The following is a 9375-nucleotide window of genomic DNA, read 5'->3' as shown; positions in this document are numbered from 1 at the left end:
TGCGCGGACTCACCCCTCGCCCCCCCCCCCCCCGGGCGCGCGCCGGAGCGGCCCGCTGGGCGCAGGCGCGGTTGCCGGGGCTCCGGAGGCGCGCGCTCCTCGCCGCCCCCGCTCGGCCGTCGACCGGTCGTGCCTGGGCGCGCTCGGCCGTCGGCTGGCCGGCCCGGCCCGGCCCGGCCCGGCCCGGCCCGGCGCCTGCGCGGTGGGCGTCGCCCCGGCCCCCCTCGGGAAGTGTCCAGCGGGGACGAGCGTCTCGCCGGGTGCCCGCGCGCCCCCGTCCGCGCCCCCGCCGCCCGCGCCCGCGCCCGCCCGCCGGACCCCAGCGGACCCCAGAGGACCCCAGCGGAGCCCAGCGGACCCCACCGGCCCCGCCGCCAGCATGACCAACGGTGACGGCCGCCGGCGGGCCCCGGGCCGGGGCTCGGGAGAGCCCTGACGTGGCCGCTTCCCGACGCTCCGGGCGCCGCATCCCCCGCACCGCGCGCCTCCCGCCCCCTCCTCCGCCCCACCGGGGAACCCCGGAACCCCCCCCCATCCCCGCCCCCTCCACATTGACCCAAACGGACCCGCCCTCTGCCCGCTGCCCGCTGCCCTCCGCCCTCCGCCTTCTCCTCTGCCCTCTGCCTTCCCCTGTGCCCACTGCCTACTGCCTTCTCCTCTGCCCGCTGCCTACTGCCTTCTGCCTTTTCCTCTTCCCTCTGCCTTCTCCTCTGCCCTCTGCCTTCTCCTGTGCCCACTGCCTTCTGCCTTTTCCTCTTCCCTCTGCCTTCTCCTCTGCCCGCTGCCCACTGCCTTCTACCTTCTCTGCCCTCTTCCCTCTGCCTTCTCTTCTGCCCGCTGCCTTCTCCTCTGCCCACTGCCCACTGCCTTCTGCCTTCTCCTCTGCCCTCTACCCACTGCCTTCTCCTCTGCCCTCTGCCTTCTCCTGTGCCCACTGCCTACTGCCTTCTCCTCTGCCCACTGCCTTCTGCCTTCTCCTCTGCCCTCTACCCACTGCCTTCTCCTCTGCCCTCTGCCCTTTGCCTTCTCCTCTGCCCTCTGCGTTCTCCTGTGCCTACTGCCTTCTCCACTGCCCACTGCCTACTGCCTTTTCCTCTTCCCTCTGCCTTCTCCTCTGCCCGCTGTCCGCTGCCCTCCGCCCTCCGCCTTCTCCTCTGCCCTCTGCCTTCTCCTGTGCCCACTGCCTACTGCCTTCTCCTCTGCCCGCTGCCTACTGCCTTCTGCCTTTTCCTCTTCCCTCTGCCTTCTCCTGTGCCTACTGCCTTCTCCTGTGCCCACTGCCTTCTGCCTTTTCCTCTTCCCTCTGCCTTCTCCTCTGCCCGCTGCCCACTGCCTTCTACCTTCTCTGCCCTCTTTCCTCTGCCTTCTCCTCTGCCCGCTGCCCTCTTCCTTCTACCCACTGCCTTCTCCTCTGCCCGCTGTCCACTGCCTTCTGCCATCTCCTCTGCCCACTGCCCGCTGCCTTCTCCTCTGCCCTCTACTCACTGCCTTCTCCTCTGCCCTCTGCCTTCTCTGCCCGCTGCCCACTGCCTTCTCCTGTGCCCACCCAAGGCCGCCCGTGGTGCAGCTTTCCCCCACAGCCCAGCGAGGCTCGGCAGATACAGAGGACAAGGGAACGTGGCCAACCCCATTTGCTCCTATCCACCCCAACGTTTAGTACAGCGGGGCTCAATGGAAAGAGCCCGGGTTTGGGAGTCAGAGGTCGTGGGTTCTAATCCCGACTCCGCCGCTTGGCAGCTGTGTGACTGTGGGCAAGTCCCTTCACTTCTCTGGGCCTCGGTTGCCTCATCTGTAAAATGGGGATGAAGACTGTGAGCCTCACGTGGGACCACCTGATGACCCTGTATCTCCCCCAGCGCTTAGAACGGTGCTCTGCACATAGTAAGCGCTTAACAAATACCAACATTATTGTTATAATTACAATGCCCGGCAGGTAGTACTTTCATTCAATAGTATTTATTGAGCGCTTACTATGTGCAGAGCACTGTACTAAGCGCTTGGAATGAACAAGTCGGCAACAGATAGAGACGGTCCCTGCCGTTTGACGGGCTTACGGTCTAATCGGGGGAGACGGACAGACGAGAACGATAGCGATAAATAGAGTCGAGGGGAAGAACATCTCGTAAAAACAATGGCAACTAAATAGAATCGAGGCGATGTACAATCATTAACAAAATAAATAGGGTAATGGAAATATATACAGTTGAGCAGATGAGTCGGTGCTGAGGGGATGGGAAGGGAGAGGGGGAGGAGCAGAGGGAAAGGGGGAAAAGAGGGTTTAGCTGCGGAGAGGTGAAGGGGGGGGTGGTAGAGGGAGAAGAGGAGCTCAGTCTGGGAAGGCCTCTTGGAGGAGGTGAGTTTTAAGTAGGGTTTTGAAGAGGGGAAGAGAATCAGTTTGGCGGAGGTGAGGAGGGAGGGCGTTCCGGGACCGCGGGAGGACGTGGCCCGGGGGTCGACGGCGGGATGGGCGAGACGGAGGGACGGTGAGGAGGTGGGCGGCGGAGGAGCGGAGCGTGCGGGGTGGGCGGTGGAAAGAGAAGGGAGGAGAGGTGGGAAGGGGCAAGGTGATGTAGCGCCTCGAAGCCTAGAGTGAGGAGTTTTTGTTTGGAGCGGAGGTCGATAGGCAACCACTGGAGGTGTTTAAGAAGGGGAGTGACAGGCCCAGATCGTTTCTGCAGGAAGATGAGCCGGGCAGCGGAGTGAAGAATAGACCGGAGCGGGGTGAGAGAGGAGGAAGGGAGGTCAGAGAGAAGGCCGACACAGTAGTCTAGCCGGGATATAACGAGAGCCCGTAGCAGTAAGCTAGCCGTTTGGGTGGAGAGGAAAGGGCGGATTTTGGCGATATTGTAAAGGTGAAACTGGCAGGTCTCGGTAACGGATAGGATGTGTGGGGTGAACGAGAGAGATGAGTCAAGGATGACACCGAGATTGCGGGCCCGAGAGATGGGAAGGATGGTCGTGCCATCCACGGTGATGATAGAGAAGTCTGGGAGAGGACCGGGTTTGGGAGGGAAGATGAGGAGCTCGATCTCGCTCACGTTGAGTTTTAGGTGGCGGGCCGACATCCAGGTGGAGACGTCCCGGAGGCGGGAGGAGATGCGAGCCCGAAGGGAGGGGGAGAGGACAGGGGCGGAGATGTAGATCTGCGTGTCATCTGCGTAGAGATGGTAGTCAGAGCCGTGAGAGCGAATGAGTTCACCGAGGGAGTGAGTGTAAATGGAGAACAGAAGAGGGCCAAGAACTGACCCTTGAGGAGCTCCAACAGTTAAAGGATGGGAGGGGGAGGAGGCGCCAGTGAAGGAGACCGAGAATGACCGGCCAGAGAGGTGAGAGGAGAACCGGGAGAGGACGGAGTCCGTAAAGCCAAGGTGAGATAAGGTATGGAGGAGGAGGGGTGGTCGACAGTGTCAAAGGCAGCAGAGAGGTCAAGGAGGATCAGAATGGAGTAGGAGCCATTGGATTTGGCAAGAAGGAGGTCACGGGTTACCTTAGAGAGAGCAGTCTCGGTAGAGTGGAGGGGACGGAAGCCAGATTGCTAGTAAGTGCTTAACATTTACCACAGTTATTGTTACTGTCATCATTCCCACCGACCTCCTCCCTGTACCTCGGTCTCATCCGTCTCGCTGCCGACCCCTCACCCGCATCCTGCCTTTGCCCTGGGACCCCCCTGCTCCCCTCCTTTGTAATAATAATACTCCTATTTATTAAATGCTGACTGTGCTAAGGACTGTACTGACTGCCGGAAGAGATACTACATAATCGAATCCCACATTGGGGTCCCAGCTTAAGAAAGGCGGGGGGGGGGAACATCCCCGTGGTGCTGAAGGGGGAACCGAGGCACAGAGTAGTTCAGGGAGTCGTTGAAGGGCCCACGGCAGGTAAGTGGTGGAGCTGGGATTAGAACCCGGAGCCTCTGACTCCCAGGCCTCTTAGCTTTCCACTGGGCCACGCTGCTTCCATGATAAGTAATCACTCTCCCCACCTTCAAAGTCTTATTAAAAATCACATCTCCGAGAGGCCTTCCTCAACTAAACGCTCGTCTCCCTTTTGCGTCACCTCTGCACTTTGATCTGTCCCTTTTAAGCATTTTGCTCCTCAGCCCCCCCTCGACCTGATGACACTTATGTACATATCCATAATCTCCTTGAATGTCGGTCTCCCCCTCCGTTCTGAAAGCTCTTTGTGGGCAGGAAACATGTCTACCAAGCCTGTTATATTGTACTGTCCGAAGTGCTCACTACAGTGCTCTGCACACATTAAATAAAAAGTAACGCTGATTGATTGAAAGGGTCTCTAGGTCCCCAGCGTGAGCCCGCAGGATCTAGGAAGATCCTCACAAGAGGCCTAGCCTCACATTCCCTTTGCCAGGCCGTGGCCATTGCCCGTGAACCCCGCGCTGCTTCTCCTCGTCCCAGAAAGGGCGGCGTCACCGATCGTAGGCTGAACCAGAGGATTGATTTTTCTGCCAGCTGAAATTTTGCTTCTTCCCTGCTCCTCTTCTCCCCGCTGCAGTGTATTCCCTGGATGGTATCCTGGTGTTTGGGCTACTCTTCGTTTGCACCTGCGCCTACTTCAAGAAGGTCCCCCGTCTGAAAACATGGCTGCTGTCAGAGAAGAAGGGAGTCTGGGGCGTGTTTTACAAAGGTGAGATCATGCCGGCACAGAGGCGGGCAGAGAAGCCTTTGCACAGATGAAGGGCCTGCCTTTAGTGAAAACTCATACATTCAGGGTCTTGTCTTGGTGAGTTGGAAGGTCTAGGAGTCCCCGGATAGGAGGGGTGATTTTGCTAAGGATGAGCAAAGTGACATGCACCTCAGCACCTGCAGTGTTTTGGAAGGTGCTTCCTAAATCAAAGAATGGAGTGGAAAGAGTGTGGGCTTGCAGGGAAGGTAAATTATGGGAGGAGTGGGTGGATTGTAGAAACCTGTTCTTAATCTTGTTTAATATGAAAGTTAATAAGCGTTTTCCAAGCCGGGCCAGGTGGTGGTGGTAAGGAAGGCGTATGGGGTCCCGGCAAGTCGATGAGATAGATGGCTTTCTTTGGTTATCATTTATTGCTATTATGAGTTTGGTATTTGTTAAGGGTTTACTCTGTGCCAAGCGTTGCACTGAGTGCTGGGGTAGAAACCAGATAATCAAGTCAGACATAATCCCCGTTTCCACATGTGAGAAGAGGAACAGGTATTGAATCCCTCAAATTTACAGATGAGAAACCTGAGGCCCCGTGAAATGACTTGTCCAAGGTCACACCGCAGGCAATTGGTGCGCTTAGACTTAGAACCCAGGTCCTCTGACTCCCAGGCCTGAGTTTTTTCCAGCAGGCCCCACCGCTTCTCCCCCCAGCCCGGAACATTGCCGTGTTTGCCGACAGATTACCCTAAAGAAAATGTTTTCAGCAACTTAAAGAGCCTCTCTCCCAGTCTGGTGTCTTTGGACTCATAAGAGTTTGTTCACCAGAGGCCCAAAGTGTGGCAGTTCCATTCCTGGCTCTCTGGGACTTCAGACAAGCCCCTGATCCTGGGATCCTTTGCATGGAGCCAAGGGGTAAGAAACATTTTGAAACATCGTGTGACGATTATTCTCCGCTTCTGCCTCGCCAGCTGCTGTGATTGGAACCAGGCTGCACGCGGCCGTGGCCGCCTCCTGCGTCGTCATGGCTATCTACGTCCTCTTTATAAAATGAGTCCCAAGGCCTCCGGCTCATCAGTCCACCAGGGAGAAACTGCTGGCGACGGAGCTCGGGGCGAGCGGCCCGGGGAGGCCCGCGTCCCTTGTAGGAGAGCTGGACAGAGACCAGCCGAGACCCCGGGATGACCCCCGAGGACCCCTGCCCCTGCCAAACCCGAGGGAAAATTCAATGGGCGCCAGCGTCCCAGCTGCACAGGAAACCGCACCCTTCGACCTCCCACTCCCACCGCCTTCTCTGACCCGTTGATAAATTAACCGTCTGCAAAGAGTGTCCCGTGTCCAGGTATATAGCACGCCCCTTGGCCATCTCATTACTCGGCTCCTGATTGAGAATACCTGCCCCTTTACTTTGTTCCTCAGCTGATCACCCACGCCCCCCGGGAAGACGAACAAGGCCGAGAAGGGAGGAATTAGGCCATGTCCAGAGAGTGCTTTCCCTGTCTGCTTTTTCCTGTATAATTTGGATTATCACTGGGACAAGGCAGGGAGAAGAGGAAAGCCAGAAAACCATTTGGCTTTGGAAAGTTGCCTTTTCTCTACCTTTTGGGAATCCCTCCCTCCCCCCCCCCGCCCATCCCCGACTATTTTCATCCCCCTTCGTCTCCAAACCTCAAGTGAGCAGACGAAACAGCTAAATGATGATCGCTTAGTCATTTTACCACAGGAGTTCTCACTGCCTGGGATTCATCCAGAAAACAAGAGACCTAGAGAACAAAGGATCTTTGTTCTCGCCCACCCAAAAGAGGAGGAAGCCTGAAGACCTGGGCCAGATCAAATTGGCAAGGGGAAAGCCCACGATCCGACCCGACCCGTGGCTGTTTCCCTGCTGCCCCAACATGTTTTCCAAGACGTCCAGAATCGAAGCGGCGCGGCTTCTTGGGGTAGAAGAAAAGGGTTTCCATTTTAATTGAGACTGGGGGGAAGAGAAAGCATTAACGAAACTTGTCTTGCTTTTAGGATGCCAACTCATCTCTTAGAAAAAATTGCTACTAGCACCCTGAGGCAATTGCTTCCACACCGTGACTAGGTGGGCAATCCATCCTGGTCCCCTCACTCGTCTCTTGAGCTATCTCCTGCGAGTTGCACTTTACTTAGGGAGAGTGTTGCCTTTGCACTTTGCCTCATTCGCAACTGCTCGCTTTGGTTGTTCCACAGCACACCTGAACAGGTGACAGGAGTCAGATGGGGAGGAGAGTTTTGGGACGATTTTTTTTTTTCCCTCCTCCCGGGAGTGTAGAATGTCAGAGGTGGAAGAGGGCTGCCGCTGGAGCAAAGCGATCTGGCAGATTTACTCTCCCCTTCGCTAAAAGTGGTAACTCCCAGGTTGAGGTGTCAGCGTCCCACTTTCCGCTGAAGTCTGCCAAGGGAGCGACCGTCAGTGAGCTCAGCACTTTCAGGGTGAAGTAGGTTCAACTGGGCCCCCAAATCCATTTAAAAGACGATCCGGCTGGGCGGTAGGTGGTATTTGTTAGATTCGCTACCTAGGGCAAAGGGGGGGTGTATCCCCAAATCCTCCCAGAAAGGGGATCGATCGTGCATCCACCCTTCCCCTCCTCCCTCATGGCCCTGCACTCGATTCCCTAGAGGGAAGTGGACTGTTAGCAAACACTAAAGGTGTACTTGTCTCAGAGCAGTAGCTAAGCTTCCTGGAGAATACATCCAAGGGGGGAATTTCAGTGGAAGAAGCTGCCTTCCTCAGCTCTTGAACTAGAAAGAAGTCTTCAACTCAAGATCTCCTTCACAGGGAAGACGGTCAAGATGCACCTTGTGGGTGTAAGTTTGGGAACCTGTTGGCTGAGGGGGGAGTTTCTCCCAGTAACCCCAGGTTCAGCACGTTTTGCACACGTTCCGTTTGGAAGCTTTAATGTGTAGTGTTTTCTGAACGGGCGAACACTCTGAACTTTGTACTCTGAGCGGTTTCCAACTTTTGGTTAGTTCCATTTCCCAGTCTAGTGTCTCCAAACCAATCTTTCCAGCCCCGCTGGCCCATCTGCCGGCCCCAAGCCCTTGACCGATTGTATTCTGAGGCAGCGGGGTGGGGTCTTACCAAAATGTGCCCAAAAGCCTAGTGTGAGAGCTACTCGCACGGAGAAGCAAACTTGTCTCCGTCTCTCCCAGCCATAGGGAGCCAAGATTGCTTTTCAACTGTGGAGATCGGCATCTGAGTTAACATGTCCTCTACCTGACAGGGATTGAGTGGCGATACCCAGAGTTCATCCCTCCTGGGGTTTGATGGGGGTCAAAATTGGTTTTTGTGGTGCTAAGGTGAAAAGAAGGAAAGCTTGCCAGGGTGGAGGCCCTTAGTTACTTTTATAGTTGAAATAAAAACTTTTTTTTATACTCAGTGGTCTGTGCAAATCCTTGCAAATAAAATGTCTTTCCCTACAACCTTCATCCTTTATTGTTTGTGGCTTTCTGGGCTCAGAACAGGTTTCTGGTCCCACCAGGGACTGCTTTGAGAGCACTGAGCACAAGCGTATAATACAGTGTCCAGTAAATAGGGCAAACAGTCATATTTCCTGAACACTGTACTAAGCACTTGGGACAGTACAATGTAACAATATAACAATATTCCCCACCCACAAGGAGTTTGCAATCTAGAGGGCAGTTCTAACATGAGACAAATCTCAGGAAATGGCCAGTGCTCTGGGTTTCACAGGGTGAAGTAGGGGCTTCACCTAAGCCCCCTCTGGAGAAATGATGGATTTTTATTTTTTTAATAAAGCTGTTAAGCACTTATTATGTATCGGGTGCTGTACTAAGCTCTAGGGTTGATACAAGTTAATCGGGTTAGACTCAGGTCTCCCACATGAGGCTCACAGTCTTAATTTCCATTCTACAGATGAGGTAACAGGCACAGAGACGTTAGATGACTTGGTTAAGGTCACATAGCAGACAAGTGGCAACTCAGAGAAATTTCATCTCCCTCTTTCGCTGGCATCAGGCTTGGCACATAGTAAGCGCTCAACAAGTACCGCAGTTGTTATTATGAGGTGTATGATTTCCATCTGACCGTATCTCAGTCTTTTCCTGTCTCGCTGTCGACCCCTTGCCCACTTCGTCCCTTTGGCCTGGAACACCCCATCTCTCCCCTCACTGGCCTTCACAACTGACATCACACCACTCTCCCTACCTTAAAAGCCCTACTAAAATCACATTTCCCAGAGGCTTTCTCTGACTAAGCCTTCAATCCAAATTCACCCTCTCTTCTGTATCTGTGCACATCCCTTGGACATTCTTGCCCCTCCTCCGGCCCCGCAGCACTAATGTAAGATACTAGCACTTTGCCATTTTTCCTATCAGTAATTTTTTTTAATGGCTTTCCCCTTTTCATTCATTCATTCAATCGTATTTATTGAGCACTTAACTGTGTGCAGAGCACTGTACTAAGCCCTTGGAAAGTACAATTTGGCAACAAATGGAGGTAATCTCTACCCAACAATGGGCTCATTCTAGAAGGGGGAGACAACAAAACAAGTAGGCATCAATAGTATCAAAGTAGATAAATAGAATTATAGATGTACATCATTAATAAAATAAATAGAATAATATGTACAGATATGCACAAGTGCTGTGGGGTGGGGAAGGGGGCAGAGCAGAGAGAGGGAGTCGGGGCGATGGGGAGGGGAGGAGGAGCAGAGGAAAAGGGGGCTTAGTCTGGGAAGGCCTCCTGGAGGAGGTGAGCTC

General features: G+C 54.7%; 1 protein-coding gene across 1 annotated transcript; it reads left to right on the top strand.

The window, feature by feature from the left end:
• The first annotated feature begins 301 nt into the window (after window positions 1–301).
• Window positions 302–8076, top strand: TMEM167B (transmembrane protein 167B). Its single transcript, XM_029069414.2, has 3 exons — window positions 302–389; window positions 4513–4644; window positions 5601–8076. The coding sequence occupies exons 1-3, from the start codon at window positions 380–382 to the stop codon at window positions 5681–5683; spliced, it is 225 nt and encodes a 74-aa protein (XP_028925247.1). The 5' UTR covers window positions 302–379; the 3' UTR covers window positions 5684–8076.
• The last annotated feature ends 1299 nt before the right edge of the window (window positions 8077–9375 follow it).

Source organism: Ornithorhynchus anatinus, chromosome 7, assembly GCF_004115215.2.
Source record: "Ornithorhynchus anatinus isolate Pmale09 chromosome 7, mOrnAna1.pri.v4, whole genome shotgun sequence".
Lineage (NCBI taxonomy): Eukaryota > Metazoa > Chordata > Mammalia > Monotremata > Ornithorhynchidae > Ornithorhynchus > Ornithorhynchus anatinus.
This window is presented reverse-complemented; position numbering and strand designations above follow the sequence as displayed.